Raw genomic sequence first — 21,078 nt, 5'->3', positions numbered from 1 at the left:
GTGAAAACAAACACCACCACCCTCAGGCAACCCTTGTAGGAGACTCCAGGACTCAGAACTTCCCTAACTTTGAGTTACTGTATCACCACCCACTCTCCTTCCTCCTGTCTTTAACACACATTGACATCCCAGGCCACAGTTAGCATTCTTCAAGTCCTACAAGAATTAAGAGAGTTGGTACTAAAGTTTGAAAGAACTGGCCATGTTGTAACAGTAAGTCTTATCCCAAATGCACTACAGTGCTTGAGGACTAACAATCCCCTTTAATGAAGGCAAAAGCAAACTGCAGGCAAAAAGCAATTCTATTTACACTGCAGTTCACCTTTCCCATCTGCCGTGCTCTCAAAGCTGGGACTGGACTTTCTGAAGGACGGAGTCCAGAGAGCAGCAAGGTGCAAGGCCTAGGAGAAAAAGTGATCTCATTAAGTAGGTTACCTACAAGAAACAGATGAGAAGAGGAAGTGCACAAAAGCCCAAAGAAAGGAGGAATGAAATAATGTATGAACACAATGGATGTAGTGATTAGCAATGAGCTATGAAGATTCTGATTAGACGTTTTAGAAGATATGAAAGGAAGGAGGGGAAACAAAGCCCATTTTGCAAAGGTAGAAGAGGTGTGGTGCTAGAGAAGATTCCCTAAGGAAGTTACAGGCTCTCCCTCACTGCATGTTGGTGCTAAGCTAAAAACTGTCTGTAATGAATTAGATGTAGGTAATTACACCTGCGATTGAGGTAGTGGACTACACCTCTTCAATTCCAAATCACTACAATAGTGAGAGCACAGACCTTGCTTTCCCAGGCATCCATCTTCCCTCCATGCTTTATGACAATTACCTCAGTGATAACCAAAGAGGTCTCTGAGAAACTCTCCTCTTTTTAATTTCACATGCATCATGACAGTGCCATTACAGCCCAGACTAAATTGCACAGCCAAGAGTTCCCCGAAACAGGAAATGAAAGCTGATCACCTCCCTATAAGCAGCTGGCCCAACCACCCAGCTGTACTGCATCATTTGTAGCTAAAGAAAGAGCAGTTATTCTCTCTCTCTTCACCAGTCTACAGAACGTTGGCGAGCCCATGCAAAGCAGAAGAGCCTCAACAGCAACCCAGAAGCACATCCTGGAAGGGCACAGAGCTATATGAGTAGCTTCTAGTAGCTTCAGGAATTAGAATATGGGCCTCTCCCTTCCCAGCTGGCAGCAGGATGGATCAGTGTCTTCTCCATGGCCTGGGCACAGGAACACAGGAAACATACAAGGAAAAAAGATGTAAAGCTGTAAATGCTAATCGAGACTAAAGTCAAAATGGTAACAGTTAGCCTTAAGGCACTCCGAAGAAATATCTAGAGTCCTCTTTAATTTCTAGTATCTCAAAAGCTAAGCAGCATTTTACAAAGTAAATACTCAATCTGGTCACCTCCAGCAGCTATTTAGACAGTAAGGAATGAACCCCCTCTTCCTTCCTGTCTTTTATCACTCCAGAGCTATAGACACTGATGCACCACATTTTTTGATTAACAAACAGCAGCCCTGGTATTTTCTGTTCATCTCCAAATGCTGGAAGACAGACAGCTGGAAAGACAAGACTAAGGAAAAGGTCAAGATTCTGTCTCTGAAAAGGGTTTAAAGAGGGGGAAAAAAGTGTAGATGTGGATTACACTGGAGATCAAATGAAACATGTTAGTTATGTGGGATCTATGCTGGTACTTCTTCAGAGGTTAATGAGGATCACTGCTGTTCTGTAAGTGATAAAGAAGCAGAGGAAAAGGAAGTGATCCTGAACCAAAGAAAAACCTCACTTTAAGAAATCTTGTCTGTACAAAGTCATTTCTTGAAAACAGTTTAAAGGCCAGGATAAGCTCTTTACACAAGACCCAAAAAGAGGGATTTGTGAATCACAACACACAAGCTCTATGTATTCAGACATCCTCTGGAGCTTTCTGTGCTGGGCACCAGCCTACCCTGAGCCCTAGGCAGGACTTAGGTTATTTCAGATATACACACTAATGTAAAGCTAAATGCCATGAGACTGTAAGTATTGACATAATTTAAGGCTCTGAGACTATTTTGAAGCTAAGCCCATTGAATAAGAAGGTTGCCCATCACTCAAGAGGGAAAAGTATATCTGACAAGTAAGTTTCTTAAACCTGAGCTGTTACTCTGCTACCCGAGGCAATTTGATTCATCACTCCTCCTCGCAGGTACACAACATATCCCACACGTCTCCCATACTGGAATCTTTTGGAAGTTGGCATTACTTCCATTTCAGAAATACACATTTTCATTCATGGCTCCCTAGCTGCAGCAAACAGGAGCAGTGCCAAACGTGGAAGTCATTCATTCATGGGACAGTCAGCAAACATACTTCTGCATATTGATAAGGGCACTCAATCACAGTGTTTCAAGATACTATTCTATTTTTGAGCATGCATGAGATGCAGATAAATTGGGTGCAGGTTTCTGTGTTTGTTTTAATAATGTGCTCATAGAATTGGAAAAATTAAAAAGCATAAAGCTGATTTTACTCTATGCAAAGAGATCACAAGTCCTTACAGAAGTGGTTTTCAGCCTCAGTTCATGCAAAGTAAAATAATCAAAAAAAGGAAAACAGACAACCAAACCCACTCCAATAAACGTATTAGCTGTCATACAGAATTGCAGTAGGGAAGCATTTAGGGGTTGAAAGCAACTTCATCACAGTGTATGTACATACTGCACCAGTCACCTCTGCAAGACACCTATTAAAATGGCAACTTAGTATTAACCAGATCCATTCTCTGGATATTTTCCACGTCAAAAGCTTCTGAAGCAAACAGGTTGGAACAGCTGGGAACGTTCCCTGTGCTGTTTTGGATACAGACGTGTTATCACAGTGAACATCAAGAAACTGAACTTCAGGCTAAACTGCACTGCAGACAGAACGAATCCAGGGTCCACACACACACGAAAAGACAGGGAAACCACACAGAGCATTCACATTCACAGATGTACTCTGCAAATTAACCAATACTTGCTTTATCCACTCAGCTCTCTGAGAAGTACCTCAGCCTTCAACCAGCCGAAGCTATCAGCGAGCAGATCTCACCGACAGCCACCGCCGTCATTTAGCTGCCAAACAAACGCTGAAAGCAAATACTGGGCGCACCTCGGCCGGGAGACGGAGGGGAAAAGTTCAAACGTGTATCTGCCGTGCAATGAGTCCGCCGTGAAATGACGGAGCAGCCGTCGAGCCGAGCGAGCGCGCTCACGGAATTCCTTCACTCGTGCGGTTTGTGTCGCGGGGCGGCACAGCGCGGCTCCCCGCCGGCACCGAGCGCGGCCAGCACGGCACGGGGCGCCGAGGTCGGGCAGCGGGCGCGGCCGGGCAGGGCGGCGGTGCGGCACGGGAAGGGCGAGGGGCACGGCAGGGCCGAGATGAAGGAAGGGGCCCCCGGCTTGGCCCCTCCGCCTCCTCCCCCCACTCCGGAGGGCCGGGCCCGGGGCAGCGACGCGCGGGGAAGCCCGGCCCAGCCCCGGCTGCGCCTCGGCGGGCGGGGCCCGCGGGAAGTGCAGGGGACTCCTCTCGGCACAGGGCCGGGGGGCTCGGCTCGGCTCGGTCCGGCTCCGGCCCCGCCGCACGCAACGCCCTCCTCGCGGCCTCCCTCACCGTCTCCTCACTCGGTCGGGCTCCAGCGGGACGGGGCGCGGCGCTCGCGAGCCGCGCAGCCACCTCCGCCGCCGCCTCCACCTCCTCCAGCGCGCAGGGCCACCCCAGCCACAATGGCCTCCCGGTGCTCCGCGCAGGCCGCGCCAGGCCTGAGCGCGCTGACGGGCAGCCGCTCGGACCAATCGCGAGCCCATACCGCGAAGTTCAGCCAATGATGGCCCGGGGGCGGGACAACCCTGGTGCTATATAAGGCAGGGCAGCGGTGAAGGACTGCAGTGGGAGCGGGGAGGTCGAACCAATCCGGGCGCGGTCCCCGCCCTCCGGCGTGATGTCAGCACCGTTCGTCAGACTGTCACCGCACTTCTGACGTCACCGGCAGCGGTGGCACCAATTGGGACTGCAGGGTGAGACCATCTCTCCACCACAGCAAAACAGGAGAATTTATTCAAATACACCAGTAACTCTTTACCAAATACACGTGCCACGCATGTGTGTTTTTATATGGTGATGTTCAGTTCTTGACTGTTGGAACACAACAGCCCTCCTGTTGGTGTCAGAGCATTGTGCTGTTGTTGCAGCTTTCAGCTCAGACAAGTGACTAAGGGGGGAAAAAAAGCCCCAAAACAAGAAGCATCTGTATAATATTTTCTTTAATTGCATATTAATTACATTGTACACACTTCAACCAGAAGTACCTTTCGGCAGATACACTGTTTTGGAAGTTCCCTTATTTTGTTGCCCTATACAAGTCAGGCAATAAGAATTGGGGCAGTACACAAAACACTGCTGGGCTTTCTCACAGCATTAGCTAAAAGCAGGAGGAAGAGCTGAAAACACAGCTGAGAATTTACAGCCACAGGAACTCTTTGCAAAAGGTGGTGAAATACAAACCAGGTGCAAACTGTAGGAGGAGGGGGGCAGGAAACTGAGAGGAGGAGGACAAGCAATTTCCAGTTTGAGGCTGTAGTAGAAAAATCTAAAAAACTGTACAAAAACTCTCCATGAGTACTGAGCATGTCGACTCATTACCAATGCTGTAGTTAAGCAATGTACTAAAAAAAAAAAAAATAACTTAAGAAAAGCTATACAGTTGTACTTATAAATACTTTATCTTTAAAACTAGTTAAGTAGTGTAGGCTAAAAAAAATTTAAAAAATGTTCACAGTTACTCTGAAGAGAGCTGTATATATATATATATATGTATATATTGCACAGTAGAAAAGTTCATTCAGTATACCATGTGTAAACAATGATTTTTATCTTATCCTTTGGCAATTTCGAGACTTAGAAATATTTGCTGTGAGCAAAAGCACTTGGGTAACAAGGCACATCGGGAGCTTTTAAAGCTGCAAGACAAATCCTTCTGCCACTCACCAGTTATCACTCTCATTCCCTTTGAAAAAACATGTACCTATTGATTCAGAACAACACATTTCAATAAGCATAACACAGAGGTCTGGTGACAAAAATATCCGTTGTTCTTGGCTGTTATTCTACAGTAACTGATTTGGCCAAATTCCTTGGAAAATCCACCTAGAACAAAAAGACAGGCTTTCAGTGTGTGACAGAATACAACTGGCATTCCACATTTGATAGTTCATTTAGTGTGCTGTTTTGGTTTGGTGTTCTTTGCTTTTTTAGAAAAGAATTCCTACTGAGTTCTGCTTTATTCTGGACATCCTAATGCACACAAGAGACTACAGATCTGTAGATAACTCACTGTTGAATTCAGCATTACCTGCAAAAACCTCCTAACAAATCTTAATATATTGTTTTGCACAGGCTGCCTTTCCAACACGGTCATCTGGATGTGTCATCATCCCAACTGACACACCTAGACAGAGTCAACAAACTAAGCTGTACGAAGCAATAAACTCTTCTCTGTTAAAGTGCAATATCACACTTCAATGCTTAGTTTTCTGAAAAATTATCATCTGCATTCTTCACTAATCAAACTAAGCAAACAATCTTTACTTTTTTTTTTAGAACCATCATCCATGCCAATTCAAGAAAAGGCTGAAGAATTGGCAGTGAAATGCCACCTCTACTACCACAGTAAGTACCAGTTGCAGCAACTATTATCATAGTTCTTTGTTAGAAATGCCATGTAACCTTACCTCTCCCTTAACATTGGTAGGAGGAAGTGCAAAACTGCTCTAACTGGAATGCTATACATAGAAAGCACTTACATCATATCCTCTGAGAACAGCCAGGTGGAATGAAAGCAACTGGAGAGGAATAACACTCAAGATTCCTTGAAGGCAGTCAACTGTATGAGGCAGCTCAATGGTTTTGTAGGCAAATTTTGAGCTTTCTGTGTCTTCCTTAGAACACAGGATGATTGGACGACCCTGAAAATAAAGTTCTACAGTTAAGAGCTGGCTTAGAGCTGCTTTGAAATATTAGTTCACAGCATATCTGTACTTCGTTTGAAAAAATAACAAAGATAGCTAACCAAGAAAATGTTATTCCTGCAAAATGGGTTCTGTCATTCACTGAAAACATTCAAGTCTCATGCAACAATCATTAGAGTTTTAACATTATTCTCTTTGATTCAAGATCAAGAAACATCTACATATAATCACTTATCGCTACTGGTGTTAAATTGCAAGCTGCAATGCTGCTATAGCACGTTATTTATAACTTTTTAAGTAGAAAAAAAAAATACCCTCACCACATCCTGCCTCTGAAACGTATTTGGCAACAATCCAGCATGCACAATTTCTTTCCCTACAACACTGCATTATTTTACAGCTTACCTGTCGAGCTGTGACCTGTTGCAGAGCATTCTGGCACTTGGTGAAGCAAGGATCCTTCATTATGACCATGATAACAGGCATCTGTTTATCTATTAGGGCTAGTGGACCATGTTTAAGCTCACCAGCCAGGATACCTTCAGAGTGCATGTAGGTGATTTCTTTTATTTTCTAACAAAACAAATGCAAATACCAGAAAGTTAGAAGTAAATTAGATTAGAAATAAAAGCTGCAAGAAGCAAAACATCCATCAATTAAAGGCAATTGCTATTTTCAAAAATCAGTTAATGGCTAGAACAGACATTCCCGATTTCCAGCAGGCTGCTGGTAGAAATGGAGCCTGCTCATGCACATGCATTTACAGACAATGAAATGGAGTGATCAACAAGAACTTTTAAGAGCTTAACGTCTAGCACCACATTTCTAACTTCTCTGAGAGGTGGATATAGCTCCATTACATGAGGATATCTGTAATTAATTTAGCAGTTTCCTGCATGAATATCTTGCCTGAGCACCAGCATACTGAACAGTGTTTTAGGAGGATATTTTCAAACAGGCCAGCATTTTAAGTGGTATTAAGTTGTAGGGTTTTTTTCATTTTCTTTTTTTAAATACACTCCTTAAGCGTATTTAAGAATGACATCAAATTCACCTTATGCATGTGTTCAGTCCAACAGGATTAAACGTTCTAATTATACATGGCAGCAGTTTTATAACAGCAGAATTAAACTGTAAATAAATATGAGAAAAAGTGCTGCAGAAACAAAAGCTCATTTCAAGTAGTCATTTCAATGACTCTGAGAGATTCCTACCAGAGCTCCTTCCAGACAAGTGGCATAATTATATCCACGACCCATAACCAGCAGTGACCTTTGTTTGTACAGCTCAAGAGCCAAGTCATGTATCTTCTCATCCAAGGACAAGACTTCTTTAATCATCTCTATTGGATCACATAAAAAGAACATATAAATTTTCCATCAACTGGAAAAAAAATAGTATTTCCTAGCTTTTTGTAGTATGATTCTCTAACGATATTTTTATAACAAATATATTGAACATAATTCAGGTGTTAACTTTCTATATCTGCAACTTTGATAGTGCTTTAAACATGCTTTGTCCAGTCTATTATACAGTAACAAATTTAGGATGACTATTAGTTTAAGCAGAGTCAATGCATCCCATCTGAAATACTAGAGGAAGTTCTGAACATCTGTTTTAAAGTCAGTTTGGATTAGTTTTGTTTCACCTATACTGGTTTAAAGTGAAAGGCATTACAAATTTTAGATTATCTGTGTTGGAGATCAAGGAATAAGTCTCAAAGGTATCCTACTGAAATTCTGATCTTCCTGCCAAGTTTTTTGGAAGTGTATTTGTAAAACTGGCAATTAGTGTAGAAGCTAATAGCCTATTTTTCTTATATTATCTACCTTTCAGCGAGAAAAGAAAAGAGAAACTTAAATATTTTTTAAGGTTTTTTTGAGTAGTATTTTACATTTCTATATTATCTGTTAAACAAGATCTCCTCAAGCCCAATATCAATATACCTGGCAATGATTTTAGTCCACTAATGATTTCCCTTCTCCGTTTCTGCAAAGAAATTCTGTCTTCAGACATCATGAGGCCGAACATTACAAGAGACACAAACTGGCTGGTATAAGCCTGCAGACAAAACAGAACATTTAGCAGCCAAGCATAAAGTGAGTTAGTATGATCTCAATCTGAAGTGCTACAATTAAAAATATAATTGGATTACACAGTGGTAAAGTATTAAAAATCAAACACCAAACAGCTCTTACCTTTGTGCTTGCCACACCTATCTCAGGTCCTGCATTGATATGTACACCACAGTCAGTCTCTCTGGATATTGAGCTTCCAACTGTGTTTGTGATGCCAACTGTTAGAGCACGGCGTTCTTTACAATACCTCAAAGCCATAAGTGTATCTGCAGTTTCACCTGGAAAGCATTCACAACTTGACTTAAAGTTCACATAGGATAGCAACAACTCCTAAAAAATTCTACAAAAGAAATTATTCTGTGTCCTGAATAACTGTATCCATGCCCAAAACAAACATTTCAGCACTCACTTTTCGTCTGTGTATTTGAATCAAGATCAAAATAAACTTTCATTCAAGACAAACACAGCCCAGCATCCTCCTTTGCAACATTCAGAAAGTACTAACACTGTTTTTCATTTCTCTTTAGTTTGCACTCAGTAAAACAAACAGCAGAAACAGCTCACCTGACTGACTTATAAAAAAGCAGACATCATCTCTGAACACAGGTGTGTTCCTGTCCAGGAAGTCACTAGCAAGTTCTACCATCACGGGTAACTCAGTTAATTCCTCCAGTACTTGTCGAGTCTGTAATGAAGCAACACACAATATATGTTAATATCCCCACCCATAAAGACTTGAGATTGAAAGAGCGAGAGAGAATCTGAATTGATTCCTACTACAAACATTGACAGTTTGAGCTCACCAAGAAGAAAAAAGTTACTTTTCTAGCATGAATCTAGGTAGCAGCACTGGAGTTTTAATGAAGAACGTGGCACAAAGGCAGATTAAACAAATACTGCATGCCCCAGTGAAAAGCAAAGTTTGTGGTACAGAAGGAAAATCAGGTGAAGATCTGTTGTATTAAAAGCCCAGCAACTAAGAGGTACAGGTGCAGTACAGCTAAGGTTGAACATACAGCTACTGCAGCATGATAACTGGTCCCACAGCCAATAATGATCAGCCTTCGGCATCTTCTGATTTCTTTCAAATGGTCCTTCAGACCCCCCAGCAGGACTGTAATCAGACAAAATAAAAAGCATACATCAACCGTGTATTGTATTTTGCAGTTAATATGCTTAAAATCATATGTGCTCAGTGCAGCTTGAATGCATAGTCTGAGTTACCTGTGCTGTTCTCAAAATTCACCCTGCCTCTCATAGTATTGACAACTGATTCCGGTTGTTCAAAAATTTCCTTTTGCATGAATGCACTGAAATTACCTGTTAAGAAAAGCATTACAAGGTCATGCTTATATATACATATATGGTTTGTTATTTAGAGATTGTTACAGTTACGAAGAGAATTTGAGCACTCCTTTACATGTTTCAACTCACCCTTCATGATTTGCTGCAACTCCATTTGCAAGGTTTGGATGACCCGGGAAGGATCATCACTAGCTGAACGCTCCAGGCGGTGAATTGAAAGCTTCCCATCAGTTACTGCTGCAATGTCATCATCTTCTAAGAAAATTACTCTGTTGGTATGCTCAATGATAGCACTACAGAAAAAAACAAAAGCAAGACAAACCTGACATTTCAGTAAGAGGTGGCAGAAGCATTCCTCAAAGCAATTAAATATGCTATATTACTTGTTTAGACCCACTTCTATCTTCCTTTTGGACCTAACTACAAATAAAGCCATCTCAAAGGAAATGGCTCCATCTGCTGCTCCTCCTGCACTCTCACAGGAAACTGGAGCAGGAGGCTCCAGCACAGCAACTCACTTCAGCAAATTTGTGCCAATGTGATTTTGTCTCTTCTGATCTTGGATAGATCCCCAAGGTCAGGATCTTTCTTCTGAGACAAGTGTGTACCCAGTATCCAGGTTCCTCTTTAGTTTGGAACTTCACCACTATTTTCTCCTCTGATATCCCAGATAGCTGGATTAAAATGCCAAAATTCACACCCAATTATAGTCTGCCCAAAGAATTGCCTATTTGTAGTAGGGGCTATTTGTACTCACCTTCCTGCACTGGATGCATTTTATATAGAAGGCAAGGAGGTAAGTAATTTGCAGACACTGCACCAGTAAACAGTTCAAATACTGTCGTCAAGTCTCTACATTACTCAAATGTCTTATCTCATGGGCTTAATGAAGTAACTCTGATAAGAAGCTATCCTATCAGAACAGAGCTGTGCAGCAACAAGACTGCATAAGATTTCCAGAACCAGCTCACTTCTAAATAAAAGCAGTTCTTACCTTGCATCTGAAGCAAAGAAAAATTCTACTGCTTTATCCCCAACAGCATGAAGACAAGTAGAGCTGTCCAGTCTTTTCATTCGTGAATTGCACATGTTCTTCATATTCTCAATGTTGCCTGCTGAAGAAATGAGGCACTTAAAATGCAAAACCAGACCTGTTCAAGTTGGAGATTACAGACTATACAGGTTCAAGTTACCATAGCTGCACATTTATGCAAATACTTTTCAGAGGAAGGAGCAGTGTAAAAATAGAACACCTTCAGATAAGAAGATATTTGGAGGATCAGCTGGCAATTTTATAGTACAAAAACTAATTAACCTTGTTTCCAATAAAAAAAATTAACTACAATTTTTGGTTCTTAAAAACAACATAATTAGATTTATCAACTTACATGTTCCATATAAAACAGGAATCTGTTCAGTGGAAAGCTTGTACTTGCTTCTAACTCCAATGAGCAAAGGACTCCCTCTCCTACAAAGGGAAAACATCCATGTTTATTCAAAGAAAGATGCATGCAGAGAAGTTAAAGGAAAACCGTGAAGATGAAAGACAATATCCCGTTTAATCTAAATAGGAAGATCCTCCTCAACTCTGATCCTAATATTATTACATGACAGAAACTGTATAAACTTGGCTTATTTAAGACTCTCCAAAGTTTATTATGTGACTATGCTTTGGTGATTCCCTGATGATCTACACCCAGGTAGAGGGAGATGTATATGAAGGCACCAGTTTGAGTACCATTTTTAAATAAAGCTCACTTCGCCTCCAAACCTAACTAGCAAATAGTTCTTTGCTATTAAAATACTATTCCACCCTTAAGCATTTTATACTATCAATCTCTAAAACTGTCGGATATTAAGATAATTTTTGAATTATATAGGTCACGTGCAGTATTAAAGAGCTTATTTTTAAAATCTCACAGGATTAAAAAGGTAATTCATTTTCTCACACCTCAGATCACAAGTTTAGCTCCTGTTAATCTCCTCACTCCTGAAAACCCAAACTCAAACTGCATATAGAGTAGTTCAGTTCAGAAGATGTTTTTCAGTTTGAGACACAGCTGGCTTTTTCATGACATGAATATAGTCCCATTTTAGACCACAGAAGCAATGGGCTTTTTAGTTGCATTACAAAACAGTCTTTATATCCAAAATAAATTGTAATTAAATAAATAAATTTGTACCTTACCCCTCCCCTTTTTAATGAAGCAGAAATATTAGCATAGTCTTAATGTTCTTAACCAAAAATGGCATGAACTACACATAAAATAGGCTTTTACTAACCTGGTAGCAACAGCTTCACCTGGGTAATGGATGCTCTTGAAAACCAATGCAAAAGCACCTTCCTGAAAACCACGGAGACAGAAAAGAAAGAAAAAAAATCCTGAACAACTTATCTCAATTAGTTGTGCCTCATATAACTGGGGCCCCTCTTCCTGAGGAGGGCCCAAAGGAAAGCTCTTACTACTATCAGGAATCTCCTTCTGAAGGGCAGACTGCGCCTTAAAAGGAATCAGTCACAAAGCAGAACAAGCTAACACGCAGGGTGCAACAGCTGAAAGATCAGGAAGCAAGCACTTAGGCAAGATAATTTGCCTCCTTTTCTAAATAAAAACAATACCTTCCACTACAAGGATTAAGAAAATCTCAAGAGAGTTACTGATAATCAACAAGTTGAGTTACAAATTTAGTTTTAGTAAGAATATGCACATATAGGTTTGTCTGTCATGCATTTTGAACTAAAAATTCTGCAGTCACTACTTGTAGTTTAAGCAGCAAAATCTCATTAACTCATTTACCAAAACAAACAAATCAAGCACCAGATTCCCAACCCACAACAAAAACAGGAATACACAATCAACAACTCCACAGTATTAATGCAGCTTGCAAAATTGAGCAGTGTTCTAAAGGGAAGAACAAAAGCTCTCCCACCCAGCAAAGAGATGGTAATGCTCCCTTCTCTTACAATGCTGTGGTCTGAGATTACTCTGCCCTTGTTCTCACAGACAGACGAAGTTAGCCTTCCTCTCAACTACGTTACTGCACCACTATTCCCTTCTGACCCGCACAGACCTTTGCTTCATGTGTATTCCAGCCCTGCTCCAGGGAGAACACTACTACAGAGCTGCTTTAGAGAGGAAGAAGAGGTCATAAAGAGTGTAAGAAACTGCAGGAAGAGGAGAGAAACCATGTGCTTGGAGACTGGGGTAGGAAACAAAGCAAGCTTTCTCCAAGTTTGCAGTGCATCTATCAAAGATCTTAAGCATTCACAGTGAAGTAACAGTAGATTACCACTTCACAGTTTGGGAACCAGCTAAGCCATGAATCATTACAGCTTGTTAGATCTATTTCCAAACTTAGGAGCCAAGGCATCTTATCAGACAAATTTGAATCACAGCAGTGTTTTAAGTTTTAAAAGATCAGAATAGCCTAAGAATGCATGCTGTCCTTTGTGAGAGATACCAAGCCTCCGAGGCTCCATCAGTTATTTCTAACTTAGTTCTTCACTCAAAAACTGTGATAACCTCTTTCTTAAGTTAAAAAAAAAAAAAACAACTCTAAAACTTTTTATAACTAAAAGGTTAAAACAAACCCAAAAAACAGCAACAATAAAAAACCCACACACCCCAAAGCCACCCACCACCTTCTAATGTAATTTAAAATTTAGTACTGAAAAGCCTTTGAAGTTCCCAAATTTTTAATCTGATTTCTTGGTCTGTTAAGCATTCTCCAGAGGCTGAAAAGCATTTTTTTGCAGAATCTTCTAAGGAATCCTGCAGAGGATCCTGAGGCATAAATGCAGAATCCTAAGGAACATCATAAATAGCTTACACTTGGTAGAGGAAAAAAAAAATTGAACCTCCCACTTACCAACTGTTGAATAACTCTTTCTACCAAGGCTGAAAAACTGGTATCTTCACTCTCTCTGTTGTCATACATATACTTGATCAGTTTAGGGATCGTTTCTGTATCTGTTTCAGACTCAAATTCATAGCCTTTGCTTTCCTGAAACATCATATAGGAAAGTAAAAGATGTTTACATCCTTAGGCAAGAAACACTTCATCTGTCTCCCACCAGATACTGCACAGTAAAACAGACTGCTCAAAGCACTGCATTGGACTGGTTCATACATAAACATGCATACATACACACACACACCACTACAAAGTATAAAGACCCATCTTGTCATAGCTTACTCTCTCAGAAACACTGCAGTAAGACTTGCTTAGCATCTGTTAAGCAAGGAGACAGGAGGGAGCCCACTCCTCACATGCCTTCCATCAATTTGAACACAATGCTACTCTGTAGGTAATTACTTTGCATGAAGAGTTACAAGAACATACTGCAACTCATGAGCTCCTGAGTATCTTTCATAGACTCCCTCACACTACTATTTTATAGCTGACATCAAGAACATTGAATTAAAATTCTAACAGTCATGAAAGACCAAAGAGCAGATGGTGGGGCATTTACTTTCAGTTTTAGCAGATGGTGGGGCATTTACTTTCAGTTTTAGAATCAACAAGCCACAGACTTACCAGAAATTTTCTCAGGTCTTTGTAATTTGTGATGATTCCATTATGGATAACAACAAATTCTAAAAGAAAGAAAAATAAATAATTAAATACACATACATGAGTAATGGAAAACTAAGATATTTAACTCAGAATACATGACTAGAGAAAGAAGTACACTAGAAACTACCTGCTATCATTTTCAGACCTACAGTTTACTATAATGTGCAGAGCAGCAAGCTGAAGCTTGGGAATTCTGAAGGCATACAAAAGTTGTTCCAAACTATATACCCAAGACAATAGCACCAAGACATGCCTTAAAGCAATCTTTTCTCAGCCGTGACAGTACTGATGCACTTAGCTTTTTAGATTCTTATCTTTTAAATAGAATGTTTTCCTTTGACTAACTTGCATCAGTTTACAGAGAATAGACCTCTTCAACTTTTTACAGTGCTACTTTAGCCTCAAAAGAGGCTACTTTATTGTACAAGTGTCTAATCTAAGTAGAACAGCAAAAACTTAGCCTATGTCGTATAAGACATAGACAGCCTCTTTTCTTACTGCTTTAGTGTATTTGTACTATGTGGGTACCAGGACTTTAAATTCTTACAGTTTCGAAGTGCTGCAGAAGATACATACCATTCCCTTTATCTGATCTCTGAGGGTGGCTGTTGATTGCACTTGGTACTCCATGGGTCGCCCAGCGAGTATGAGCAATTCCAAAATGCGTTTCAAAATCTGCTTTGCAATCCAAGTCATCTTGTTCTATAGACAAGAAATTCATCTTATTCAATATTTAAAGTTGAGTCTGTCTCTCACTCACACAAAATTAGTAAATAAAACTCTAAGAGAATTCTTACAGCAAAAATCTAAAAGTTATCTTCTGGCTTCCTTTTAAACCACTTGCTTACTTGACATTACACTTCAGATAGTTCAAGCGGCTGTGATTAAAAGTTTGTTTGGCAAGACTGAAGCATTCTCAGCCAATACTAACAGCTAGGCCAACAGAACACATTACTGCAAATAATAACAAACTTATTAAAACGCAACTTCACAGACGGAAGCACAGCATAAAGCAGATTGTGATGGCAGCCAGCTGCTTAAACGCTCATAAATTCTGTCAGAGTCCACGTTCTGACATTTCAGCTACCAGGCACAGGAATCACCAAAATAAAGCACCAAGGGAGCCCAAGTACTGAACAAAGAAGCAAGTAAATGAGAGGGGAAGTAGACTGATAATTTCACAGCATGCTATCCAGAGGCTGGATTGCTTTTCAAGTGCAGACTCTTTAACCACCATTAGATTACATAATGCAGTTATTTCTGCTACAAAATCGTAATAGTAAATTTCACGGTCCAACTTTCTGCTGAGATGCAGATATTACCTGGCCAAAGTAATGGGGTATTTTTAAAGACACCTACTGTACAACTCTTCTTCCAGGGCCTTTACTTTTCCTCTTTTCTTGACCAGTTTGATGAACCTTTCTTTATCTTCATTATTATTTCCATCAATTGCCACTCCTGTAATACAGGACACAGACACATATTGAAAGCATGAAATGCTGTGGCTGAGAAAATACAATCGAGCACATGCAGATGCAATGGTTATTTGAAAACCATCCTTCCAAGAGATATCTGTCACTACACCTGTGTATGTTGCAATCAAACTATCTGATTTCAAATCACTTAAAATCAAACCAGGTTGACATCTAACCACTGCACAGATGAAAAAAGTACAAGGGTCATCTCAAATTTTGCTTGAGGATACACTGATATATTTTGCCTGGTAAAATTAGGAGACTCAAATTAAAAGTTCAAGCTTCCTCATCGTTTCACTAGGACTTACATGTACCAAAAACAATGAGGCAGAAACTAAATGACCCTCAAGTCTTCCTCACACCTTATTTACTTTGCTTAGGTGTACCAAACTTCAACCACCATCTGATTCCAGAGTTGAACACCCAACTGGAAGTCCTGAGTAAAACTGAAAGAAACAGCACCAAGAATTGAGACAAATATGCTGATCTTTCAACCTGAAAGATAACAGTGAAAAATCTGATGATGCTGAAAGCACCCAAGAAGTCACACAGGTAACATACGTGGCTACTGGTTGCTGAAAGTAATGCATTAGGTTAATTTAGATACCTGCAGAGTCATATCCCCTGTATTCTAGTCTCTGTAATCCTTTTATCAGGGTTTCAAAAATTTCCTTCCGAGTCCGAGGTACTCTGTAGTTCAGATAAGCAAAAATTCCTGTTTAAAGAGAAAAAGGGAAGGAGGATTAAGAAAAGCAAACGTATTTTTTTTAGTCATTATACCTTCAAACCCAGCTTAAAACTCTTTAATATTAGCATTACAGAGAGGCCCTAGGAGGATACCATCTCTCATTTACCACAATTCTTGCTAATGGGTTTTTAAATTGAAAGAGCTCAAACACAATAAGTGAATCAGGAGTATCACAGTGATCACAAACACAAGCTTTCCTGGCTGACTTACTCTTCCCATAATACCCACCAGGAGTTAAACAGCTGAGAGAGCTTAAAAAAAAATAAATTCTACTTTTCATGAAAACCACAGCTGAAAATGGGAACATTGTGATCTATTTCATATCCAAATCTATAACTAGACATTCAAAGAAGGAACATATTCAGCAGTCCTAACACAAGGCAATTTTTGTAATCAAAGTCACAGCCCTAAATACCCATGGGTAGGTACTAGGCACAACACTATTTTTGAAAGGCTCCAGTTTAATCTAGTATACAACAGCCACTTCAGCAGGAAGGGAATAGAGAGGCCAATATAAAGAAAGGGCAGAAGTCAAAAGGATAAGCCAACAAAGGAAAGAAACAGAAGATGCAGAACAGGCTCACCCAAAAACCAAGCACTCACCCCTGGCGCTGCCTCACACAAAGCTGCCTGCCAACCCCGCACAGACATCGGATCCCTTCGCCTGCCCAACATCACTCAGGTCAGCTCCTACAGAGGCAGCACAAGGAGGGAGTGCGTGCCTTTCCTGCCTACTTGGCAAACAGGAGGAGCCTGAAAGAGCCTGCATGTCTGACCTCTCTTCTCTTCAATAGGCCACTCATCAACCAAGACACAGCTTTTTTAGGTTTTGGGTTTTTCCACCTCCCTCCCCCCCCCCCCCACAACTCTTAAACTGAGTTTGTTGGGGTGACATCGTATCTTTAGGGAAGGTTTAACCAAAAAAAGCATCACCTGCAAAGAAAAGCACAACCACTTATTATTTATTTTCTTTGCCTACTGCCTTCCTTGGGACTTGTGTAACTGCAAGAGTAAACAATGTCTGATATTAACCCTTGTAAATCTGCACCCCAGTACAACACAGAAGTCTAATCTCACTGTTTCAATAGTTTCTCCAAGCAGCAAGTCAGGACTGGAACCTAAGCTCACAAAAGCCAGACTTGAAGAGCTCAACAGATAAGCAGTTAAGAGACAAGCAAGTGTTTTAAATAGAAGAAGCCTTCGTTTGAAATTCAACACCCTTTCCCCCTTCAATTACAGCTTTTGAACTGTAAAGAGTTGTAGGAAGAAACAGTTACAATGATGCTCCAATAAATCTTCTGCATACATATTGTTGGGAATTTGGGACTCCTTGGTCTGAAGCCACAAATGCTGCTGCTCTGACAGTGAGACCAAGGGACTGTTACGTTGACATCTGCATTTATCTTGGAAGGATTATAGGCTGCAACACAGATTTCTGCTTAAGAAGTGAGATTTATGAGGATCTTCACCTAATTGTTTCTAGAAGCCCAACATTAATGGAGATATAAAGGCAATGGATACATTTAAAGAGGTATTTGGGAATTTGAACAGCAAAATACTGTTCTTCATGGATGCTTTGAAAAACTGTGCCTCCAGTTATATAAAGCCACCTTAGACTGAGAGCCTTGTTGATCATTTTTCCAGACAGACATTTACCGTTCTCTGGCAGTAACCACGAACCTCAAGAGCAGCATACAAATTTCTCAACATCATTCCAAAACATTGCTACACACCTCGTTTCAGACTCAGCTCTACTTTCTAGGCCAGATTTCACAATGTATTTAAGATGCATCAGGCTTGTGTGTTCCATGTGGCATCTTGGACGACGCAGAGCTCCAGGAAAAACCTTCCTTTGGGACCGTCCTCACAATGCTGCCAGTGTGCTGCGATTGTTAAAGGATCCTTGTTTGCAGGGAGCTGGGGCTGTGCTCACACACGTGAACTCGGGGAGGCTCAGAAGTCACTGGAGCCGTTACAATGAAAGCAATAGTGCAGCCTGACTTCTTAAGAAGTACGTTAAACTTAAAGGAAATCTATCTTGCTCTCACAGCACTGTTTCCCTGCTACTCCTCTGCTCACGATATACCCACTCACATATTTTCTTCCCTACTCAGTCACCGTTTTGACTAGATTTAAAGTACATTGCTCAACACGCAGAGAAGCAACATTTGATAAAGAGCTCTTATAGCTTAATTCCTTCTGGAAGCAAATCAGTGTGACTGAACCCTTGATGAATCATAAAGAGAGGTCTGTGATGCTAGAAGTCCCTTTGTAACAGCCTCCCTAAGCTGTTAGAGGCTACTTCCAGAGCTTGCTTCTCCCCAATAAAGGCCCAAGTGTTCTCTAAGTTAATGCAATACTGATGCGATACGTATCAAGTGCTGGCACAGCATAAACAACGTAATACTTCCCTAAGCGATACAAACAAACACACAATCCAGTGAAATGACTTAAGGAGCATTTTACCAGGTCATTGCTCTCTTGACCTCAATGCTAAGTCTAGTTTACAACTTTCCACTATTACCTAGTTTGCATAAAAACACAAACTACGCCAACTTTAACACAGCTTACCTTCAGGATCAGGCACTCAAAACAGAGGGTTATTACAGACACAGAAAGCAAGGATGTCCCTCTGTATGCACACCATGACTTTAAAGTTTCCCCTTTCAGGATTGCAAGCTGAGCATCAAGAAGAGGGGAGGAAAAAATATTCACTGAGTATTTTTTGTGGGAAAATTCCACAAGAAGCCTTGCAATTGCAAGATTTCACCAAAATCAAGAAGGGGGCAGCCTGTACTTGAAATTTGAGCAAAAATAATAATTATTTCTTTTAAATAAACCAGTGCCTTTAATGAGGTAAGCACATTGCTGACGCCAGAAACTTAGCTGTGAAGCAGTCCCAGACAGAACCTCCTATCCTGATGAAATGATTTTTTTTTTTAAGTAGGTAATCAGTTTTAAGAATTTTTTTCCTTTTTTTTTTTTTTTTAAATCTGCATTTAGATACATCAGCATGGTAACATCTCAACTTCATTTCCTGAAGAGCATGTGTATGTCAGTATGTAAGGACCTATGCATTTTCAAAACCCTGAACACTGGCATCAAACCTTCATGCACAACCTAGAGCAAGAGGAAACATAGCAGGACATATTTCTATCCCTAAACCTCAAAAACTCCTGCCATTCCTACATCAGGGCAGGGGCAGCTGGAGCTAGATGATCTTTAGATCAATCCCTTCCAAGTTAGACTATTTTTTGTGATTCTGTATACTCAGCGTAGTAAGGAGATACAGCACAGCTTTGGGGTTAACAACCACCGCACTAAATGAGCCAAGATTTAAAAGTTTGGGGAACAGACCAATCCCCAGGACTTTTTACTCTCACCTATTTTGCAATATTTGCCCTTTTCACTACTGCTGAAGGTGGAGGATCTCCAAACACTGATGGAACAAACTAACGTTGTGGCCTTACTGTCTTTGTGAATTTCTGCTTCATGCAATTCCACACTGAGTCAGTTGCTCCACCCCAAGCTCACTGATCTACCAAACTCATTGAACAGCGTTAACACCCTCATTTCCCAACCACAAGTCTCTGACACCATCACGATATGCCTCACTTGCAGCCCATACCTTCGGTGTGCGCTGAGCCAATCTCTCACCTGAGGCTTCAGGGACAGTCACTGATTCACACAGATGCCAGGTAGCACCTCCTGCTCCCATACAAGCGAAAGGTTCTGAGGCAACTCGCTTTTTGAGGTTACAAAGAGAAGGCGGAGGTAGGGAAACAGCTATCTAGCTCCGAAAGCACGCTTTTGGGGAGAAAAACAGCTTTTTGTCACCCTGCATCTCACAAAGGAGGTTTTGTCTGTGACTGCTAAAAATGACAGGCGCAGATTTTTCTCCTTTCAACAAAAAAACTTCCCTCTGAGGCTCAAGGGAAGTCTCGGGGAAGGGGACAGGTGAAGTTCTGCTTCCATTTCCCTCATAAGCGGAATAATTGCATTAGCGGTCTTCGAGCCCTTTTAATCTCACCCATAGCACACCTTAAGCAATTCTATACCGGATGCAGATGTTATCTTCTCCGACTTCACGAGATAAGGAAGGTGGATAAACTCTAACCAGCTAAGAACGAGGCTCCATCACCGCCTTTGTTTGCAAACCACAGGCTCTCCGCGGGGCTCCGCGCACAGCCTCAGCCCGGCAAACACGGCGGGCAGCAGCGCTCAGCACGGCGTCAGAGCCCGGGGCCGCGGGTCCCGCAGCCGTTCCCCACAGCCGCTCGCCCCTCTCCCCATGCCCACAAAATGGACGCCCCTCGCAGGGTATCTCCGCCCCGCACCGTCCCGCGGGCGCACGCGGAACAAAGCATCTCCCTTCGCGGAGCCACTGGAGAGAACGCGGGTCTCCGTGCTAGCTCTGCCCGCGGCGCCGTCTCTCTCCCCCTCACTCACCGCACATGGCGAACCTTTCTCACTGATAAGAAGCGCGGCTCCCACCCGACGGCCCGGCTGAGGGCTTGCCGCCTTCTCGGCAGCCTCTTATAATGCGGCCACGCTGCCTCCGCGCTCATTGGCCGGGCCCGGGCCCCGATCCGGGTGCACGGCGGGGGCAGAGCTCTGGCGGAGGCGGAGGGCCGCGCCGGTTCGCGCCCAGACCCCGCCCGGGGCGCCGCGTCTCGCCCGGCCCAGCGCGGGACTGAGGGGGAGCGGCGGAGCCCCGCGGTGCCGCTCGGCGGCCGTCCTGTCAGCGCGGTGCCTGCGGGCTGGGCAGCCCCTCGCCCGGCTGGCCAGGGGAAGCTGTCCGCGCTCTGCGCCCTGCCCGCTCACAAGCACTTAAAAGCACTCCGCAGCTCGCTTCATCACCGCCACAAGGGCCAAAGGTGATGGCCATCAGCCT

The 21,078-nt window shown here is 42.0% G+C and overlaps 3 protein-coding genes across 11 annotated transcripts in view; 1 reads left to right on the top strand and 2 right to left on the bottom strand.

The window, feature by feature from the left end:
* The window catches only part of MAPK9 (mitogen-activated protein kinase 9), a 27,228-nt gene extending 23,444 nt beyond the window's left edge, over positions 1–3,784 (bottom strand). For 3 of the 5 annotated variants that reach the window (XM_085236292.1, XM_085236289.1, XM_085236291.1), the window contains exon 1: positions 3,647–3,784. The gene's annotated coding sequence lies outside the window, so the exon portion shown is untranslated. Of the gene's footprint in view, positions 1–3,014; positions 3,039–3,145; positions 3,294–3,646 lie in introns of those variants that run through there. The other 2 variants (XM_010719106.2, XM_085236290.1) reach the window with 2 other exon arrangements.
* LOC146543343 (uncharacterized) lies at positions 3,205–9,517 on the top strand. Of its 4 annotated transcripts, XR_014886489.1 has the most exons (4): positions 3,213–3,342; positions 5,429–5,505; positions 5,633–5,701; positions 5,784–6,454. XR_014886489.1 is itself a non-coding variant. In XM_085236294.1 (3 exons), the coding sequence occupies exon 1, from the start codon at positions 3,211–3,213 to the stop codon at positions 3,859–3,861; it is 651 nt and encodes a 216-aa protein (XP_085092420.1). In that variant the 3' UTR covers positions 3,862–4,050; positions 5,633–5,701; positions 8,606–9,517. The 4 variants fall into 4 exon arrangements, 2 of the variants coding, with proteins under 2 accessions (XP_085092420.1, XP_085092419.1); XR_014886488.1 differs by lacking the exon at positions 5,429–5,505 and having other exon boundaries at positions 3,205–3,342; XM_085236294.1 differs by lacking the exons at positions 5,429–5,505; positions 5,784–6,454 and adding an exon at positions 8,606–9,517 and having other exon boundaries at positions 3,211–4,050.
* Positions 4,279–21,078, bottom strand: GFPT2 (glutamine--fructose-6-phosphate transaminase 2). Of its 2 annotated transcripts, none has more exons than XM_085236288.1 (19): positions 20,634–21,078; positions 16,044–16,151; positions 15,321–15,419; positions 14,538–14,663; positions 13,923–13,981; positions 13,254–13,388; positions 11,667–11,728; positions 10,772–10,851; positions 10,378–10,495; positions 9,513–9,676; positions 9,303–9,398; positions 9,095–9,192; positions 8,643–8,763; positions 8,199–8,356; positions 7,947–8,061; positions 7,215–7,342; positions 6,406–6,573; positions 5,836–5,997; positions 4,279–5,179 (listed from the first exon to the last, which is right to left on the bottom strand). In XM_085236288.1, exons 1-19 carry the CDS (start codon positions 20,638–20,640, stop codon positions 5,135–5,137), a joined length of 2,049 nt encoding a protein of 682 aa, XP_085092414.1. In that variant the 5' UTR covers positions 20,641–21,078; the 3' UTR covers positions 4,279–5,134. The 2 variants fall into 2 exon arrangements, with proteins under 2 accessions (XP_085092414.1, XP_085092412.1); XM_085236286.1 differs by having other exon boundaries at positions 10,378–10,498; positions 20,634–21,074.

This window comes from Meleagris gallopavo, chromosome 15 (assembly GCF_905368555.1).
Source record: "Meleagris gallopavo chromosome 15, MGAL_WU_HG_1.1, whole genome shotgun sequence".
Taxonomy (NCBI): Eukaryota; Metazoa; Chordata; class Aves; order Galliformes; family Phasianidae; genus Meleagris; species Meleagris gallopavo.
This window is presented reverse-complemented; position numbering and strand designations above follow the sequence as displayed.